This window comes from Cystoisospora suis (assembly GCF_002600585.1).
Source record: "Cystoisospora suis strain Wien I chromosome Unknown contig_1950, whole genome shotgun sequence".
Lineage (NCBI taxonomy): Eukaryota > Apicomplexa > Conoidasida > Eucoccidiorida > Sarcocystidae > Cystoisospora > Cystoisospora suis.
The window spans coordinates 26,390-46,694 of record NW_027154750.1 but is presented as its reverse complement, the minus strand read 5'-3'; the positions used below and the strand labels follow the sequence as shown (position 1 = coordinate 46,694).

General features: G+C 53.4%; 3 protein-coding genes across 3 annotated transcripts in view; 1 reads left to right on the top strand and 2 right to left on the bottom strand.

The window, feature by feature from the left end:
- Window positions 1-469: 469 nt before the first annotated feature.
- Window positions 470-4,504, bottom strand: CSUI_004241 (oxidoreductase- amine-terminal protein). Its single transcript, XM_068064434.1, has 5 exons — window positions 4,419-4,504; window positions 3,977-4,088; window positions 1,636-2,472; window positions 1,255-1,286; window positions 470-844 (listed from the first exon to the last, which is right to left on the bottom strand). The coding sequence occupies exons 3-5, from the start codon at window positions 2,445-2,447 to the stop codon at window positions 738-740; spliced, it is 951 nt and encodes a 316-aa protein (XP_067923591.1). The 5' UTR covers window positions 2,448-2,472; window positions 3,977-4,088; window positions 4,419-4,504; the 3' UTR covers window positions 470-737.
- A 137-nt stretch (window positions 4,505-4,641) lies between these two features.
- On the top strand, window positions 4,642-11,122 carry CSUI_004240 (uncharacterized protein). Its single transcript, XM_068064433.1, has one exon. The coding sequence runs from the start codon at window positions 5,605-5,607 to the stop codon at window positions 10,630-10,632; it is 5,028 nt and encodes a 1,675-aa protein (XP_067923590.1). The 5' UTR covers window positions 4,642-5,604; the 3' UTR covers window positions 10,633-11,122.
- Window positions 11,123-11,299: 177 nt separating this feature from the next.
- CSUI_004239 (uncharacterized protein) overlaps window positions 11,300-20,305 on the bottom strand; it is a gene marked incomplete at both ends in the record, with an annotated part of 15,359 nt that continues 6,353 nt past the window's right edge. Inside the window, 8 exons of the mRNA XM_068064432.1 lie at window positions 11,300-12,135; window positions 13,972-14,679; window positions 14,926-15,069; window positions 15,450-15,614; window positions 16,154-17,525; window positions 17,801-17,882; window positions 18,157-18,359; window positions 18,877-19,487. Of these exons, the coding sequence (XP_067923589.1) occupies window positions 11,300-12,135; window positions 13,972-14,679; window positions 14,926-15,069; window positions 15,450-15,614; window positions 16,154-17,525; window positions 17,801-17,882; window positions 18,157-18,359; window positions 18,877-19,487 (4,121 nt within the window). The remainder of the gene's footprint in view (window positions 12,136-13,971; window positions 14,680-14,925; window positions 15,070-15,449; window positions 15,615-16,153; window positions 17,526-17,800; window positions 17,883-18,156; window positions 18,360-18,876; window positions 19,488-20,305) is intronic.

Here is a 20,305-nt window from a genome sequence, read left to right as displayed (position 1 = left end):
TGCTAATACTCTGCTAATAAGAGAGCATCCTCAGTAAGTATGCTGTTTACGTAGCCTTTACTTCGAGTTCCCTAGTGATTCTGTGCACCGACGCGAAGGCCAATCAACGTAGATCAGTGTTCTAGCCGGGGAAGCCCGGAGTTCCGAGGAATCAGTATGGTGTCCTGTGCCGAAGTTGAAACACAGGTTCGGTCGCAGGCTCCGTAAAGCTCGGGTGCACCTTCTCACCCGTAGCTTATCTGGATGGTAGATGCCGCTGCATTGTGCGTGGAGGCCTCCCTCAGTCACGAGGACGCTGCAGGCGAGAATGAAAAGCCGGTGCGGTGTGGCTACGCTATCATCGGTTTGCCATTCAGCAGATCTTCGACCCTGGAAGTTCGAAGGCACTTGAATACAAGAGCTTTCACGTATCAGGGTTCCTTACATCGGCAGTTCTTCGAGATCACAAAACTTCTTCCTATAACGAAGTCTGTCATCTTGAGGACTGCCTACCGTTTAGGTACAAAACACTGGGCCTAAAACGCTGAGTAGTGCGGCTAGGGGCTTGCCGGCACCTATCAGCGTTCTGATACAGACCATAGAGGCAGAGTGGAACAACACGGGAGATGGTAACAGAAAAGAGATACGCGACCGCCGGTTCTCGGTCAGTAGCCTGACGAGAGGTTGGGAGGAACGCCGGCCGCCGTGTACGTCTCCGGGTGATTTTGTTTCCCGGGTCAAAGGTACGTCGAGTGGTCTCACGTAGACTCCAGGTCAGACCCCGGCGGGCTGTTCTCGTGACCTTGCTGATCTTCCCACAACTTGAGAAGTCGATGATACTCTTCAAGCTGCTGATAGTAGATGTCTACGAAGGAGAACGGAGAAAACATCCAAAGAGCCGGCGCTGAAAGCTTTCATCTCGAAGACGCGGTTCCGCTAACTCCAAGTCACAACAAGAACTAAGGTGACAGCCAGCACACAAAGTTTCGGTCTAGTTGTGTGGCTCAGATGGCTGACAAGCGTACACTCCAGCCACACCGCACTCCAGCTCAAAGACGACCTTGCCTAGATGACTTTCATGCCGGCTGCTAGTTTGCTGCTATTGTGTAGTAGAAGACGAGCCGTTTCACAGCAATCAGCCCCTGAGTGCGAACTACGTGCTGCAAGTTTCACGAGATAACTCACACAGAACCATTCTAGGGGCGAGTGGGTGCCAATGAACCCCCGAGAACCGGGACACCAGGAGATCGTAGTATAAGGTCCTGCACTACTTACCAAAAATACAAGGGTCACACCCTGATCCACAGCTGCAGAACAAAAGCGAAAAACGCACGCCCGCAACCCAAAATTAAAACAGAAAGGCGGCAAAGGAACTACACTGGATTTCGAATTAAACGGTTCAACGTGTCACCGCAAATGGGAAGCGTAGCTTTTCATGTAGACTCGGTTGAGAGGTGAGGGACTCTAAACTGCTCTGGAGCGCAAGCCATGCGTCAGCTCAGGGCTACTCTTCGGGATCCCAGAACATACACATCTAAGCTAGGCTTCGTGGCTGTTCTGGTTCGGTACGTGCAGCTTGAAGGGGACAGTTCCTGACATATCGCGTGTTCCATCGCTGCTTGCCGGATGCACGAGGTGTACGGGTATGGGTCTCACCAGTCCGACGGATCCGGCTTCCAGGGCGGCTCCGGCTTCTTTAATAGGCGGGGGACAGGTGATGTGAAACTCTGTCCTGCCGGGCTTGACGCCGTACACGATGTTTCAGTGGGTTCTGAAAGGTCGCTCTCCGCCGCTGCCTGTGTACCGCATCGCCAATGAAGCTCCTGAGAGGCTCCACTTGTCACACGGATTCCCACCGCGGTCCCGCTGTGCGCAGAGCCGCTGTCGCAGCTCGCTGTTGCGGAATCGTGGTCTACCAGTTCACTCGCCGAGGCTCGCCGCGTAGGTTGATCTACGCCGTCGGCGTCCTGGCTCTTGCCAGTTACTCCCGCCTCCAGTTCACCGTCACCGGCCGAAATCATCGCTCCGCTGATAGGTGTAGATGACCACTGGGACTTCCCCTTTCCACATGGGCGACAATTAACCTGAAGTCTTCCGGAGGTACAAGGAGACGATCCGCTTGAGGAACTTTTCTGCTGCATTTCGTTCGGACTTCCCTCTGACGAAAGCCTACTCAAGGCAGTCACGAGTGGTCCACCGGAACTGGGCGCGCCCGAACTCGAGGAAAGCAGAGAGAGAACAGCTCCTGACACAATCGTCTCCGAGTTCAGGGATGCTGGCGGCCTCGCTGTGTAGGTATTGTCGCCGGCCTCGCGCGCTGTTACCGGAGAATGATGGCGGCTCCCACACTGGCGTTCACTTGGTCTCCACAGGCAATGTACCGCCTGCTGGCTGAAGCCGGAGCCACGGTAAACACAACGGGTCTTGACGAAAGAGCGGCAGGCCGTATGGCTGGCGCCGCTCGCCATTGGGCACGCAATGACGAGGCTTCACCTAGTAACCGCAACATTGAAGACAAAGTTCTGAACACGCCCGAGTCCGGAAAAAAGAAAACAAACCCGCAGGGCCGTCGCCTACTGTCGGAAGCGCCGATGCACGCTGACAAGAGCGTGAGGACGGAAACAACACTGACTCGACTTGCTGAAGTCAGTTGGGAGACGACAAATCGAGTACCCCGCTGTGAGCATGCGTTGGAGAGCAAACCGCGCTAGCGCAGCACCCCTCCGACCACTCAGGTAACAAGAGCCCCTATCAAAAAGATTCACCCAACTGTGGACTATATCTACCACTCCGGAGTGAGACGTCACTATAATGGTGCGTCCACTGATGCAATTAAACAAACTGTCCCTGTATACAGAGTCAAAAACTGTGTGAGTCGAGAGGAATCGACTGGCGGCCACATTTCACGAGACAACTCTTACATTGTGAATCACCCAGTGCACTGTGTGAACTCGGCAGCACTAACAAGGGCCGTACCCAAATTCCCTTAGTGTCCTCTCTCGTGAGGGCGGCAGTCCCAGTAGGGACGCAGGAGTTGACGGCTGGAAACACTTTGAGCGCCGCGGAACTGAAAATGGCACGAGGCCTGAAGGGCAGTCTGTGTAAGAGTGGGAATGCCGGATCGTTCATGTGCAATTTGTTCCGGGCTCTTTCTATCTGCTTCTGGGAAGCACCGCATGAAGTGTGCAGCTCCTTTGCTTTAGAAGCGCCAGAGGGACGGAACGCATCCTAGGTAATGCTAGGATATCCGTCAGCTAAATGTCCCTTTATCCCGTGATATGCCGCAAAAAGTCGGAGATGCACTAGAGTCAAGGCTTCAATGCAGATACACGCAGTACTGTGGCTAACCGACGACAGGTCACTGTCTGAAGCTCCTTCTTTTCGCTGGGCATGCAGAGTGACTAAAAGTGGTGAGTGCGGAGCAACTCTTTAGAGCCTGGGTAACACGGAGATGATGGCAAACACCAGTCAACGATTGATCGAAACACCCTGAGCATGTTGTATGTCGACAGACGGAACACAGCGGAAACACGATGTGAGCGTTGAGTCACCCAAGTTAAGGCAATGCTATATCCATAGCTCCTTTACCCAAGGCGGCATGTGCAAGACCTTCTCGGGTAAATAACGCAAAGAGCTCCGAGCCGCTAATAAATCTACATTCCTAGTCGCACAGTCGCCTCAACCACACCCCGTAGTGCCGCTCACAAAACGCCGGTGACGTTACTTGATGCAGATTTCACCTGGTTTTCCTCTTGCCGATGGCGGGCACTATTCTGTAGTGACCACTCAGGCAGACACACCCCTTATGCCTCCAGTGATAACTTGCTGTCCTCTCCGGCTAACCACTACGATATCTCTTCGGGCCTCGTCTCCCGCACTAATGACGGCTACTGCCTTCTTGGCAAGTCGGGCGGCCGCTGCAACGTGCAGCTGCTCAGGACCAGACGAATATCGGCTCTAATTCACTGACAATACCTGTTACGCGTGCCCAACTTACTGCAGCCTCCGCGGAAGATGACCAGGCACCTCCTGCTGGGAAGGAGGCCATCAAGTTTCACCGGTCATGCTTGTTCCAGATCACCCTGTCAGCTGGGGAACGCGACCGGCGTCTACAGGCACATACCGCAGAAACGGCTCGCCCCTGGAGTTAGGCCAGCCTGAACCCTACGACTCCTGAGCACTTCGGACTCTGCCAAGGACAACTACCACGGTGACCCCAACAACGGCCCTTTAGGGCTGTGTGGTGCAGCGTCGGCCTGCCTTCTCAGTTGCTTGCGCTGCAGTTGCTGAAACCACACTGAGTACGTTAGAGAGCCCGACAGCCAGTACGCTGGGCTTTTCTGTAAACTCGTGCATGCTACAGAAGTTGGAGTTTTTGGCTAGGAGTCAGCCCATGTCGTCGTGGTGAATGGTAGGAGGCTCCTTGTGTCCCTACTTACTATGGCTTTGGCACCGATGCACGTGGTAGATCGGCGAAGGACACACGGAAAAAGAATAAAAACGGAAAGGCTGCGTTTTTTGTATGAGAAATGGTGTGAACTTGGACAGGACCTGTAGACGCTGAAAGTGAGACAGACAGTTTGCATGCACGTTGCCCGGGCGCGGGAGAGTAGTGAGCGAGCGACGATCCAGCGGCTGGGCTAGACTCAAACGAAAGAGAATATCCAGGTCAGTTTCCATATCCTGTTTGCGAAACCTGGCCGAATGACTATCATAGGGCTTCTTTTGGATTTTCGAATCCTTGCCAGTGCCGCGACAGGGCCGAGAACCGGTTTCCGTTGTTATGTCTCCGTCTCGCGTCCTGATGCGCTGGCGCTCCGCTACTCCTGTGTCTTTCCAAGCCATCCAGCGATCTATCCCTCTGCAGTTAAAACGGTAGATGAGTACACCAGTAGCTGATGGACTGGCCCAGCCGGACTTCCGGGACCATCATGTGGTTTACAACCCCCCGCCCGTGCCTACATAACCACGAGGGCTGTGCGCCGACAACGTCTGGCTGACATTCAACGTTCCGACCACAAGACTAGACCGGAAGTGATATCGACCGTTGCCCAACCTCTGCTCCGACAGAATCCAGAGAATCGTGGAATTCTCTTCTCTTGTGCTCGATCGCTTTGTCGGCTTGTTTTGTTGCTTGGTTCGAATGCTTCGCACCCTGCTGCGTGACGGCAAGGACTTCCATGGAGAATCGAGGCGTATGCCCGTGCGACCCCGTTTTTAAAATGGACGTCCTCTCTGGGACGAGATGGTGGAGGCAACGTGTGCCTCCGTGGCTTCCCTCTAGTCCAGTCTCCCGGAGAGTCGGCCACCCAGAGGAGGTGTGACTCCTCGCACCGAGTTCTAAGACCAGTCAGTCTGCTGGCTACTTCTACTCTTCCTCGAATTTCTCTCGCACTCTTGTAACCAACCAGCTTTCTTCTGATCACTTTTTTCCTCTTTTTTATCCAAATCTCCGGGCGTAACCGCGTCTTTCCGAGGGTTACGATCTCTCCTCGACCTTTCCGCAGCCGCGAGACACACCCACCTCTTCGGATCTTCTATTTATTTTAGTAAGCGAACGACTCCGTCAACGTCGTAGTTCGTAGACTGTCCCCTATATTGCTGGTGCCACCCTCGTCAGTCAAGATGTCAGCTGCCTTTACTTCTCTCTGCTCGGGTATTCTCCCCTTCAAAGGACGAGGTCCCTTCCGCGGTTCTCAGGAGCTCTCTCTAATACTTCATTTTCCATACGTGTACCCCCAATCAGGGTTCAATGGAGGAGAGACCGATAAGCCTGTTAAGCCTTTTCCTCTGACGGGACAGCGGTGCACCTCGAAAAGGAGTTTCATTCTTCAGCTCCGTTCAGAGGAAGCTTTGGAAGACAGCATTCAGAAGCTTGTCCTTCCCCCGACAAACTTGTGTCCCGCAGAACTTGATACGGTACGGAACCACGTACTGCGTTGTCTTCTTCTTGGCTTAGATTGCTTCAGTCCCTCTCTCCTTCCTCCTGTTCTTCAGGAAAGGGTCTATACCGCTGACGAGCAACGCAGTCATTCCATCCGCCATCTCGGCGGTATCTCTCCGGGTTCCTGTGAGGTAGCAGACATCAAAGACTCGAGGAGGAGGGAAGGTCTGACAGCTAATCGAACAGAGGGGGTATACGAAAGCTCTCCAATATCCCATCCTATCGATCCTCCTTCGGAATGCATTCTCCTCTCTTTGTTTTCTTGGAGTCCAACCATCTTTTCTCCCCTCGATCCAGTCTCTGCTGCAGCCTTAGGGCTCTTTCCTACCCCTCTGCAAACGGCTTCAGCTGTCACACTAGCTAATGCTTGCATCTCTCACGATCCTTCGGTATCCGATCAAATCTTTCATTCACGTACCTCCACCAGCAAGTCATCCGAACTCATCTCTCCGTCTTCTCCTCTTGCAGTTGACCCCTACCAAGGAGAATCGGGTGCTTCACGGACCTACCATCAGCATTCCAGCTATCATCGTAGGATCCCTCAACCGTGTTCTTCTGCTGGAAATACCGGGGCCGCTGTAGGAGAAATTTGTGGATGGAGAAGTTCCTCACCGTCAGCTGAAAAGGCAATTTTAGCTTCTATGTGTATGAAGTCCAGTACTAGATCTCTTGTTCCATCCTTGTGTCCGCGAGTTGCCTGCATGCGAGCAATCGCTTACTGGTGTTGTCTTGCAGAGCTACTTCAACCTGATCCTCTGTTATCCTGTGAGGATGAAAAGGATGGAAAAACGTCTCTAGGTGGGGGGAACCGTGTCTCCTATGAGCATTCGTCTGATACGCTGATGTATCCTCATTCTCATAGTCAAAAGACAGCTGACTTATCTGTTGGTCTCTCTCCCTCCAGGAGCTTCAGTTCCGCAGTGCTCAGTCGAAGAGAGAGTACAGAATCTCTCAATACTCCAGAGACAGGGGGAAGAGCTAGCGATGGTGCCCCACTTCAGAAGGGATGTAAAGGTTCCGGGGTAGCAACAGCAGCGTGCGTGAATTCTTCAAGTATGTTTCTTACTTACGGCAGCAGTCCTCGTCCGCTTTCCTTTGAAGGGCAGGACCTTACTCCGAGCGGAAGAGGAAGCGGTGGTTCTTCTTCTCGGGCATGCGATCTCAGTGTCATGAAAGGAACGGTTTTTCCAAATCGAGACGCTGTTGCCAATAGCAGCAGCAGCAGTAGTGGGAGTCGTCTCTTAGAGCAGCTTCAAGAATCTTTCGCTGCGGCATTAGATGCGGTGCTTGCCCGTCAACATGAATCGTTACAGCAGCTACGTGAACGTCAGAGTGTAGAGATGGAAGACGTTTGTGGTCGGCGAGAGGAGCGTACACTTGGGAGAGGCTTAGATGTACAGTCCCCCGCGAGAAAAGCAGAAGGTACTTCTTCCGTGTCTGAACCTCCTAACGACAGTACGGGTAGTGAACGAGATCCTGAGGACACTTCTCTTTTCAAAAATTCCAGCACAACTTCGAGATGGATGTCTTCATTGACAAAAGCTGATGAGGAGAGTGAGGAAGGGACGGCGTCTCGTGTCTCTCATATAGAAGACAACCAAGTGGTTACCAGGGGCGAGACACCTGAAGGGGACAGCGCGTCAAGCTCTCAGGTAGCAAGAGGCAGATTGGACGTGATAGAGAGGGGGAAATTGCGTGGCACTAGCGATAGTGTAAGTAGTCTGTCTACGTCGCCCCCGCAGGAGGTCTACTACCAAGGCAAGCCTGGAATAGTAGGGGATCAAAGAAGAGGAGAAGGAGAACGAGAAGCTAGTGCAGCAGTAGGTTTAGAGGCTCTTGTGCTTCAACATGTGAGCGAATTTGAGTTGTTAGAATTGCATTGGTGGGCAGAACGTGCTCTATTGAAGCAGCAGCAGCTTCAAGATTTCAAAGATGTCGCCATAGATCTCTTTCTACTTCACAAAGCTGCAGTTGATGGACGTGATAGTCCTCTCATTCTTCCTCCTCTTCCTTCTGCGCATGAGAGTGATCTTTTGCCTTCTGACTGGCATCCTCGACATCTACGGTCTGTTTCTTCAATCAACAAAGATGGAGGTGTCATGGCTCGGCGGGAATGGCCGGTCACCTACGAAGGACGTGGAGGTCTTCAACATTCTTCAGAGGGTTCAGGGAATCGACAGACTCATGAAAAGCTTGAAGATGAGCGCTTGCGTCAAGTCATCCAACTCTATGGGCCGTCAGCGGCTACTAGAGCACTTAACCCCACATCTACATCACCTACAGTTAGCCAGCGAATGAAAGGAAAGACAGATTCCCGTCCTCCGCTCGATTTCGCTTCACCTTCAGCTCGAGCAAAAGTCTCTCAAAGAGAGACCGTGCTGCATGCGAAGAGCTACATGCAGCATAATACTCCATTGCCCGCGGCTTTGCACATCGTGACGCCTACGAGTATTTTGCGACGCTTCGTGGAGAGTAGAAGAAAACTCCATCAAGAACAGATAAAGAGCCGTCAAAAGGTATCCAAAGCCATTCAAGATAAGCCATATCCAGAGCACTCTCCTAGCTATCACAAACACAAACAATCTATGTCTCTTTCTCGGCGTAACAGCGCCGGTGAGCATCATCTCATATCTTCAGGGTCTTCCTGTCGAACAGCAGTCGGTCTTTCACGCTCTCCTATCAACTCGGGGGGCAGTTCTTCTACGGGACACATGCGAAATGCTTCCTCTCGGAAAGGTGACGTCAGTGGGAGTCTAATAGGAGGGGGCATCAATACATCGTCAAGTGATGCTTTGCTTCCTCCCCCCCCTGTGGTTGACGTTGATGCTTTGCTAAGTTCATCTGCGTGGGAAGAGGGTTTAGGCTCATGGCCAGAGGAACAGCTGATAGGGAGACTTCAGCAGCATGCTTTCCTTCCTTTGATGTTTGGCCAGCAGCGTAAGCGCAGTTTGGTTGTACGTATCTGTACAGGAACTGTAACAGATATTGTTGAGGAAAGCGACCAAATGAAGTCATCAGTGTCTTCAGGATGTGGGCCGTCCTCGACTCCTGCAACTATCTCTCCTCTTTCTCCTCCTACATATGGAATTAGCGTGGGAGCCGGTCAGAGTTATTCCCGTTCTCCACTCCTTCTTGGAGGCTGCGCGGATTACTTGACTGGCATGCCTACTACTTATGACTATCATGAGATGGATTATCTTACTCGATCTGATTTCTTTTCTCGAGACAAGCTGGTCAAACCACATCTCTGGTATTCTGACAGTGTAGGTGGAGGGTATCTTGGTGCAAATGGTTTCCAGCGCCGTGGCAGTCTGCCGTCATCGTCCGAATGTTCCCAGGGGGGTGTATTCTTAGCGAATCTTGCTGGGCATGGTGGAAGCTCAGCATCAGGTACAACGAGCGTACCGAGCTCCGTTTTTGGTGACGGAGAAGGGAGAGCTAGCGGGGGAATCTCCACAGCTCTCGGACAGTGCAGCGGTTCACCTAACTCAGCCAAGATAAACCGAGAGACAGACGACACAGGACTTGCCTATAGGCCAGGTCCTGATGGGTTTTTGGGTCAAAGGAAAGGATGTACTCCTACCGGATGCCCTTATGGGTCACCTTTTTCGCTAGTGGGTACTTCCCCTCCACCACTTGTAGGTATAGTGTTGCCGGTTGGAAGTTCTTTACAGCTTCGTGCTCCTGCCTATCAGCGATGGCGAGCGAGAATAGCAGCTGCAAATGATTTTGTCTTCCCGGGTATTGATGAACAAGAACGAATGCTTGACGCCTATTTAGATAGGAGATCAATGCAAGATCAAGCAGCGAGTCTGTTTCTGAGCTCAAATAGCGGCGCAACGCCAGAAAATGCCTTTCAGAAACTTCGAAGCAACAATACGGCAGACGGATTCCCGTCTCGGCTTGATGTTGGGGAGATTTTTATCTCTCGACATTCCAATGGAGAGGGTGTTCATGTCGTGTTTCATCTGACTGTTAATGGAGCATCTCGGAGAAAAAGTGGTTCATCAGATCAAGATCATGCTAGTGGGGTTGGAGGTACCGCAGCTCTGTCCAGTGTCAAGTCTTCGAGGCAGGAGGATCCCGAAGACAGACTAGGGGTTGTTTTTTCGCAGAAGGAGTGCACGACCGAGGATTCTTTAGCGGATACCAAGGAAGGACAGTTACTGTCTGGTAAACATCAACTCAATACTGACTCTGGTACAAGGAACAGTCACAGTGCCTTGGTAGTAGAGAGCAAAGCGAGGGGGGAAATGCCTGTTAGTCGGCCGGCCAGCGTTTTGATGGAAGATGAAGCGTCTCTCTCGCCTGCTTTGCAACGTGGTATCAAAGAAATTCTAAGTTTATCCAGTGCAGGCGGGGTGCGTACACTTGTCCTTCCTTTGTTGTTAATGGAAGGAGGCGCGGGAGATTGTTCTTTGCCGTATGCCTTGCTTCAACGCCGCGTGTTTAATGTGCTACGTTGTGTTATGAATGAGCTCAAGTCGATATGCAGCTCTAGCAGCCGTAGCATTCAGCTCCGTCAGCTAGTTCTTGTTCTGCCTCAACAGCCACATAGTGAGTCAGCGAAGCAAGGATTGCGAGGGGGAATGGAAGCTGAGGGAGAGCACGGGGAATGGAGAGCTGAAGATGAGCGATGGATGGAAGCGATCCTGAAATCAACCATCAATTTCATTCGTAACTGTACCCACTGCTGCACTCTCAAATAATACTGCTGCGTTCGCGGCGCAGTGTCAGTAACAGGTGAAAAGTCTGGACATTTCCCAGAGGAATGACTTGTTAACATTGAGATGTAATCCAAACGGTGAGATCTCGGAGGAAGACTGAAGCGGACTGCTTGTTGCCTCAGTGCTGAGTAGCTTTTATGTCTTTGCTTGGCAAGGTGAGAGATCAGGAACCGCTTATGTGGACGAGGTGCAGCGGACGGAGCTTTTTGTTTTTCTCCGGAGGCCTGACTTTGTGTGCGTTCAACTGCTCCGGAGAGGAAAAGTCGCCTTGACAGTCGGATTACAAAGAAATCTCTATTCACGCCTGTGCCTTAGGGAGCGTCGAGCGTACTGCCAGCGGAAAATCTTGCATCACCCTGCTGCCCGATATCAAGAAACGCCAGTAATGATCTCTTGTGTCCTGATATGTGTAGAAGAGAGTGACACGTATCATTTGCAGTTGCGGTTGAAAATGCTACACGACATGCACGAGTATCTGGGCGAGAGGTGTCTACAGGGTGCCCCTCTCCGTCTACTATCATTTCAAGTGTTTTTAAGGACAGCGAAACCTCTTGGGAATCAAAATCTGTCGGGCACGACCAGACATCTGCCCGCAGACAGAGTAAGCTGGGGTTTTCATGCCTTGTTGTCGAGTCTCCTGTTCACCACGTTACGAGAGTCGCGCGGCACACACCCAACCGCTGTAAACTCCACATGGGTAAGCAAAAACCCTTACAACTACCGCCACAGTTGCAACCGGCGGTTTAACGTCGGGCAAGCAGCCTTCTAGAGGAGACCCTGGAGGAGACTGTCCGACGGATGACGGATTTATCCGTGGAGGAGCCGGTAAGAAGACATCCGTGTTTTCAAGAAGCTGCCAGACAAAGTTTTTATCCATTCTGTTGAAGTGTAGCGGAATGGCATACGGCGCGTCTGCCCCTTTAGAGTATTTCTGCAGACACTCGTGTAGCTGCTCCTCAAGCTGTTGCGGTGTGGCGCACAGGGTCGCCTGGTCTTCTCCCTGGCGGCTCCACCCTGCCTGAACTCCTTGTAAAGTGCGGCCAGCAGGGAGATTTAGAGCGCTCGGGGGTTCGGTGCTTGCTTCTGTCATTCCGTATTGCTGTGGGCTTCTATCACGTTGGTGTCTCGACAGCCTTTGTGCTGAGTGCATCCTCTGTTCATCCGCAGAGAACCGCTGCTGCCAGGCCATGCAGGTGCGGGCCTCTTCGAACTGTCTCAGTAGCCGATAGACCTCGGTTGCTGCATCGCGTGAGAAAAAAACCGATCTCCTTGGTCGAGTTGGCGATGCAGGAGAACCAGGTGCGGTTGATCCGCGGAATAGCTTCATGTCCACCTGCGTGCTGCGATCTTCGGAGGTTCCTTTTCCCTTATAAAGCGCCTTTACGTGTGCCTCAATGTGTCGTTGCAGCCGCACCTCCAAGGCCCGTGCGAAGGCGACATCAGCTGTGCGGTATCGTAGAGGTTCACATACCGGTGTAATCAATCCTGCATTAAGGCCCAGACCGGGAAACCGAACACTAAGAATGAGAAAGCTTAGCACGGCAGGTCCTGCCCTGTGCGTAGGTGATAGTACGCGGCCAAAGAGGCACGCAGGTCCTTCAGTCTGGCTGAGTTCGGTCTTTCTGTGATTCTGAAGTATACATTTGAATCCTAGCAGGTATGACGGTGGCTTCAAAAAATTCCGAGTTTGATGGATGAGAAAGAGCTAGCATCCACATTACCGAGCCTCGGACTTCGCGACTGACAGTGCGGCTCGGCCAGCGGTTCCCGCTTTGCGAGAGCTTGAGTGCTCGTAGGGCCCAATATTCTTTAGTGCTGGTGCGCCTACGGGTGTAACCGGTACTGCCCACGACTATCTTGGCCGGGGGGACAAGCAGCCCACGCTCTACCTGCCAGCCTCTCGCGCAGTTCGGGGGCTGCCCAAGCTTCAGTACGCACGCACGCAGTCACGCCTCTGCATTGCCACAGTTTGGGCGCGAAGTTGTGTCCGGTCTGCGCAATGACCTGAACCTCTGAAGAAACGTTAGCTATAGGCAATCGTTCACTACTCTGTCTCTAATGGGCCGGGGTTGCCAACGAGTAGCGAAAGGAGCACGCACCTACTGGAGGAAACATCAGTATACGCATGAAGGCGTCTCTACTCGTAACTCCGAGGGCGTTTGCAGCGGCTGCTGCTGCGAAGTCCGCGTTCCCTTGTTCGGTCAGAGCAGTTTGGTACGCGTGGGCGGCAGCCGCGACAGCGTCGGGGTCCTGGGCAAATCTCGTCTACAGCGGGGGAGACAGGATGCCGACAACACAAACCGCCCACCAGTCTCACGTGAACCGGTGACAGCACGCGAAGTACTGGATGGATGTGATGTGCGACGTGCGTCATTCCCTGATGAGGCGCGCGTCATCAGCAAAGACCGAGTGCAGACCGTGCTTACAGAAAGTGAGGAACGCACGGGGGAACCTCAGTCGCTAGGCCGGCATTACGTGTGCTTGATTGCCCCTCATGGCTTGAAAGATACACGTCGTGACGGAATGAGAGTCCCCTCGAGGGGCCCGAACCCGACTCCGCCTACCGAAGGCAGAAGTGGAGACCACTTTGCTTTGTTGGTGAAGTCGAACGACATGTCGAAGAATGTCACTGCCTTCGGAGGAGGCTGTAGGCGCCTGTCCACACCCAACGCACCAGACCCAAGTATGCGACTCCAAGATTCGTTCCTCGCCTGTGCCACGATGTACAATTGTTGCTAGCGGAAGTAGCTTCACTGAGAATGGACTCCTCGCCAACAAGAACATACGTCGGATCTGCGGACAGAGAAAAGCTTGGGTTTCAGTCCGAAGCTTCGCCAGTCGATTCCAACTAACTATGACGAGAACGCTCCGGCTCGTGAAACCTGTGTGTAGCGGTTCGCGACATGAAGGCTCGTGTTACATAGGTGGAGACGCGGGTAATCAACTGGATGCTTTTCACCCGCACGTCATGTCGGCTGTCATATCGTACGACCGCCACGCCACTCGCCTGTGCAATACGTCGTGAATAACAGCTTCTTTTCTGAGCTCGGATAAAGGGTACGGCGGACGCCGCGAGTGCGTGGCAAAACGCAGGAGCGTACTTGTCGCAGCACAGGCAGGCAAAGCAAGAGGCAGCAGCTCGCAGCCAGAACTTCCAAGTAAACAGCTGACGGAGACAGTCTTTGAGCTTCCGAGCGGCATAGATGAGACCGCAGCATTTCCGTTTCTTTCTTTTCAGCAGCTTTTTACGAATCTTGTCCCGGAGTTTCCGTTCACTTTCAGGCACGGAACACCCGCCCGTAAGTGGTTCCCAGCCCTCACCGGCGCCACGACGCCGTGCCGCGAAGTTCGTGGCGGAGGAAACGCACGTCATACTCTGCAGGTTTGTCAACACGTTTTCGTTGTTGAATACGAAGTCGATGCCTTCGATTGGAAGAACACCTTTCTCCTCGGTCTGACAAGTCCCTCCAACGGCAAAAGGCAGGCCCGAAGGTTCTTCTGCACACGAACCATGTACTGGACCGGTCGGTCCGGCGACGTGGTAACCGTGAACGGTGGCGGAATGTTGCCCTTCCTCGGGCACGTATGACTGGTTCCAAGAGGCTGGCTGATACTCCTGGCGAACTGTCGCGGCAGAAGGTGCTTGGTTGGCAGCCTCGTTAAAATCATACCATGAAGGTGTTGTGGCGAACTCTTTCAAGAATTTGTCGTGAGCCCCTTCGTACAAACCCGCGCTCCGGTTTTTCAGGCCTAACACTTGATCCTTCTGCTGCTCCATCAGGACAGCATTTTGCTGTATGAGCTGTTGCTGCTGCAGGAGCGAAAGCGTCTGGCGCTGGCTAGTTGCCGGGGCAGACGGGAAGGCAGAATGGGGGACGCCAGCGGCACCCTCCTTTCCGTTCTGTCTCTTGGTAAATGCCCGGGAAGGTACGAAGAGACACCGCGGCTCCAACGGGTCCCAAAGCTGAACACTGCCGTCAGGTGCCTGGCGGATCACAATGTATTGAGCGCCCCTGTTGCAGATGCGTGCTGTGAACACAAAGGATGGTATCACGCAACCAGCACACTCGGATGGGAACAGCCGCGGACCTGCTTCTCCGGATCACTGGGTGGGTACACTGCATGACCAGATGGACGGTGATGGCATATATGGTGTAAGACTGCTGTCCGAAAGAGTGGACTCACTGAGGAGATGAGGCGGCTGCTTGGTTGGAGACTGTTCTGCAACGCAGCGCGGTGTGCAGTGGATGAGGGCGCGCGTAACAGGGATATTACCTCGGGCAATGTGATTAACGCACTGCGTCTGGAGTAGCAGGTCGAACGCAGTGAAGAAGCAGCAGAGAAGAAGGGCCTGTCCTCGACTGTCACCGCAGCCGATATCCACGTGCTGTTGGGCAGTCATCCACACCCGATCCGCCGCTGCGAACCCAGGAGCACACAAGATTCTGCACCGCAGTCCAAGGGGTGATGCACTGACCGATGAGCCTCCGATCGCATGCTGGTACATCTTAAAAATTTAGGCTTAGAGTTCGAGAGCACGGAGTGCTGTCGGTACTGGGAATCCGTCGCGGTTTGTCACTACTGCAGCGTGAGCATTTCTCGTCGTGCAAACATACCAGACTAGGCGGTAAAAGGACAGGGTATGCTTCCGCAGACGCAGCCTCTCGAGGATCACCGGTGAAGCACGTACATTAGGGAGAATTGCATCTGTGTCAGCAGCTCCGGGGAGCGCTCCGACCCTGTGACTGACAAGGTGGTACTGCAGCTGCCGAATTCTGTGGGCGTGCCCGTATGCTTACCGTGAACTCCAACGAGAAGTCGATCTTCTACTACTGGGAAGAGGGACACAAAAGAGGCGACGCGCTCGAAACACCGGGAACTTCCTGGTGTGGCAATCTCAGGAGGCGGAAGCAGCGGAGCAACGAGCCGACAAAGGAGAAAGAGAGAACCAGAAAGGTCGAGACCTGGTGGAGAGATACGCACAAAAGCTAGACGTTGAGCGCCTGTGTTGGTGCGATCTTTAACAGCAACGGCAGTTGAGCAGATATCCCCTTCGGCCCAGACACCGTAGGACTTGCGTTCGCTACCAGGTGAGCTGAACAACACGTCCTCAGGTTTGTACAAATTCGAGGGAGATGGAAGGGTTCCGGTACAGTAGCCCAAAACAGTTTCACAAACAGATGATGTTCTGACGCCTGCTTCGGATAAACCTAGTCCTTTCGTCGGATTGACGAGAAGGCATGACCTCTTGGCCACGCTCCGGTTCCAGTGTCAGTATGCTGTGTTACTTCTGCACACTTGGTTCTCCAATTGAATCCTCTCTAACGGCGCTTAGAAGATAGGTGAGCGCGGAGGTTCAGGCGCATCTGCTGCATCGTGGAGAGGTGAAGGAGGGTCAGCAGGAGTGAATCTCCGTCGTATTTGCGGGAGAGTGTCCTTCTAAGGGTCACAACAACAGAACTGCAACTGTATTCTTGCACACCCGAAGGCCGTTCCGGCTTACCGAACGGGCTACATGGGTCCCATACGCCTCTACGCTTACACCTTCGTCTCCAGTGATCGCCTCGGACAACAAGGATCTCGCCTTCCCTAGCCTGTGACGGCTCAGCTCCGTCCACGGACCCCGGCAGTGCTAGTGAGCCGGAGCATCCCGTCCCGTCAGGTGATTGGCTCAAAGCAGCAGATGCCGTGCCTGTCACACCCGCGTACTGTTTTCTTGTCTGCGGTCGAGTCGTGCGCTGCATCTCTTGTACTCCCTGCCAGAGCTGGATAGGATGTCGTGGAACCGAATCGCCGGCATCCCGTGGAGGAAGGCCGCTGATATACAAGCTAAAACTGATGTACATGGAGAGGGGCTCTTCTTCTATCTCGTCACTCTCCGCAGAGCCGTTGAATCTGTCTCCGGAGCCCATGTCACTCTCTGTCGCTCCATACGGCTGTGGCGTACACTCATTCCGGTTAGCTAGTGGCTCTTTGCGCCGCCTGCTTTTCCTTGATGTGCTGAAGCTTAATCCCCCTTTCAACAGTGTCGGCCGCCGATATCCAGTCAAGCATGGCGGCTGGTCCACTCGTAGACAACCGCGGATGATACATAAGGTTGTCACTCCTTTGGGTCGCCTGCGCTGCTTGTGCTGAATTTCTAGTCGATGCTTTGCTGACGAGATGAATGCAAATCCACCATGGCCGCCGCGGTGGCTTGTCGCATCACGCCGAAAATCTTCTACTCCATAGCCAAGGACAACGCTCCAGGGAATTGTAAGAGAGCCAAGGAAGCGGCGACTGGGAGGAGCTTGACGCTGGTGTTGATCAAAAATGTTAAGAACGAGGTAACTATCCTGTTTCTGTAGATCCATCAGACTGGCCTTGACTGTCTTGGGGAGATACACGTGGAGAAGCTGCACACCAGGATAAGATGGGACGTCTTCGACAGAAAGTCGACAGCAATTTGTTCTGCGAATACTGTGCTCCTGAACTTTTTCTGAGACTCGGCGACGGCTAAAGCTTTTACAGTGTGGAGACTTGTTTTCTCTTACCTGGTTCACTACAGGATTTTCGCCGCTCACGGCCTTGGTGCTTGTCGCGACGCGAATGGCCTGTCTTCGGTTGACGTATTTCAGTTCTACGACTGGGTTGCTTAACTGCAGGGTTTCTGCGTAAGCGGTCCGGCTTGGGGCCACAGTGAAGCACGGGGTAGTCCCCGAGCTTCGATTATGGTGCGGTCCACCATACTGGAGGTGCGGTCGTGGGCTGTAAAGGTAGAAGTCGTTGGGGCACTCGGAAGAGGGCATGCTGATCTCACCAACCCGATACCGGTGATGCCAAGCAGTTGAACCTCGTGGTTCCCGCCGCATGGGCACATTGTACAGGCGTCGCACCTGGTGAGACAATTTCGAGATCGAAGAATGCGCGGCTCCGGAATTCAAGCAGCAAGGATGAAAGAGCCACTGGCAGCCGCGAAAAAGGGTCAGACCAGTAGGGGTGGAGCTGCTGTCAACTTTACTCCTCCCCCTGAGCGGGGCCCAGGTGTCATCGGCTGCATTGGCTTTCTCGAAAGCTCGGACACCAGGGGGCACTCGTGGGTATCCAGTAGCGTTCTTAAGAGAACTTGTTTCACACGAGACTGGAAGCCTGTCCCAGGTGTAGTCCTCACTTTTAGAAAGATTCCAACGGACCTCTCGTCCGTATGCCCGATCACTGTTGAACGTCTCCTAGCTTCTTGCGCCTCAACATACCTGCGGATAGCAGTTTCAAACAACACACCACTCTAGCTCTACAGTTCGATCCCGAAAAAAGGCTCCAAGAACTACGAGCTCTGCAGCAGAATGAGGCTGAACTCTTGCGGATTACCACTATACGTCTTCCTCCTCGCTGCCTTTGTTGGAGTTCCATCACCACGGGTGGGGGCCACTACTGGTCAGTCAGTTGGAAGGTCTTTCCTCGGGCTCACATAGATAGCAGTCTTCATGACCTTGGAGCTCCTCAAAGTGCCGAAGCACTCTCCCTCACCTGGAAAAGCCAATCAATGGGTGAGTACAGCAGCACAGCTTGATCTGACTCAAGAGCAATCGGGTGTCCAGTCGGGGTACGACTTCTCTAACAATAGCGTGGAATCGAATTGCATCTGTTGACTGTAGAACGAGCGCTACTGGTGCTGGCATCATTGAGGTCATGTACTGTCGTAGAGAGCGCAGGTAGATGTCCTCGGCTCTCTGCGGACACAACTCACACAAGTCCCTGACAGGTAGGCATTCGGCTCCAGGGAAAAACAGCTGCAACGCTTGGATATGATCAAACCTCACGCGAGGCGCTCCTCTACTGGATGAAGCACCAGTCAAACTTCACTTGAGGCTACAAAAGCAAAGCTATAGAAACGTGTGAGAGTCTTTTGAGGTGAACGGGTCCGGTAGCATGAGTTTGCTCGCGATGATATAGTACCTCAAATCCAGTGTACTGGAGCTTCAAAAGAGTGAGTTCAATGCTGCATTCTCGAACCATGCTACGAGTAAGTATACGTCTGCGTTTGGCCCGGGAGAAGTGCGCCCTGCAACGGCAGGCCCCGCAAATCCGAGTACGTGCCGGAAGATTGTACTCAGCATCGGGGTTGGGTGGCCTCGGTGTCACGGTTCATCATTGGCGTGGCCGAGGCTGACGGCCCGGCAGAAGTTCGCGTATGAGAAAAGCCCTGTGAAAGCTGGAAACACGCCGTGAGAAAGTCCACAGGCGTACCTCCTCTTCTTCGTCCAGATAGTCTCCGTCATCATCCGGGTCCGTGGCTTGGTTGAGCATTTTTCGTTCTCGTTCCCGTGCTCTCATTTCCTTTGCCTCCAGATGTAAATGGATCTCCTGGAGAAGTTCAATCACCTCGGCATCGAAGCTCGGCAGAATTACAGTAGACTCAGCCAACAATCGCCGCACGGCGTCAGGAGAGACAAATGCCTGAGCAGCTATGGCCATGATGGGCGCTGTGCCGCTCAAGCACCAAGCCTCTGATCTCAAAAGAAGCACAAGGAGCCGGACGCAGGCGCCCAGCGGCCTGCTATCCTCGAGCCGCACGTCGAGAAGCTGTTGACTCTTCTTTTGTCCCAGTGGCACAGGTCTCCGCACGGGAGAAGGACTTCGGGATCTCATGGTTCCCACCGAGCAGGCAAGCTCCAAGGGTGGGGTCGAGGCTGCGGCAGCGCCTGCAACCATTGCTGCATACTGCTGTTGCTCGATCTGGTCGGGATCACGCAGCTCTTCGGGGGCTGATGGGAGTTGGCGGTACAAGGTAATAAGGGACGGGTCTGCCCGTATCTTATTCTGAAGCTGGTGCCGATGAAGCAGAGCAGTCTCGTAACCTGCATGTACGAAAGCAAGGCAGCTCGGCCTAAAAGTCAGGTGACTGTCGTGAAAGCGGAAACGACATAGACAAACATTTGTCTACCGACAGACGATTACGAGGCTACGAGGGCCTGAAGCACAGAGGATGAGGCCGACGGCGTAGCTGTAGGCTAGATTTTGTGTTCTCACTGCTCGCGGCCTTTGCCGTGGCTCAGTCGTCTGAGGAGGTGTCCACGAATGGGTGGGGTCAAGCTACTGTCAAATGCATTGCCAGTCGCAACAATTCCTTCAGCGTTTTCATGTGCTCTCTGAAAGTGGGCTTGCCTCACGGGAATAGGCCAGCACCAAAGGAAGGGCTATTAGCGGCTTGGAAAAATATCTCTTTTCTGACGCCGACAAGTTGGAACATTGTGGGAGCCCGTAGACACATGTTAGTTATAGTCGCTGGACGTATATAGGTCTATGATATCCAATATACGTACTCGGGTCGCCGCCAGGGCGGAGATAGACAGCACTACCTTAACATTGCTGAAACCGGGGATTTATGTTGAAAGTGCTGCGCCCCTCCGCCATTCTTCAACAGCCCGTGTACCTTCGAGCAGCGCTTCGGCATTCCGACCGCTCGGCGGCAGGGGTCTGAGAGTGACACGGAGCTTCAAGCCCCCTGCAATTGAACGCGGCGCTCCCGAGACTTCTGAGTGGGAAAGCCTGGTAAGATAAGGAATCACATCAGTACAGTGGGTACTCTTGTGGCTAGAGCCGTTCAACGGAGCTGCGACGTGAGCATCCCAGAGCCCACCTGCGCTTGGTTGCTGGCATCAGCTGCAGAGCATCT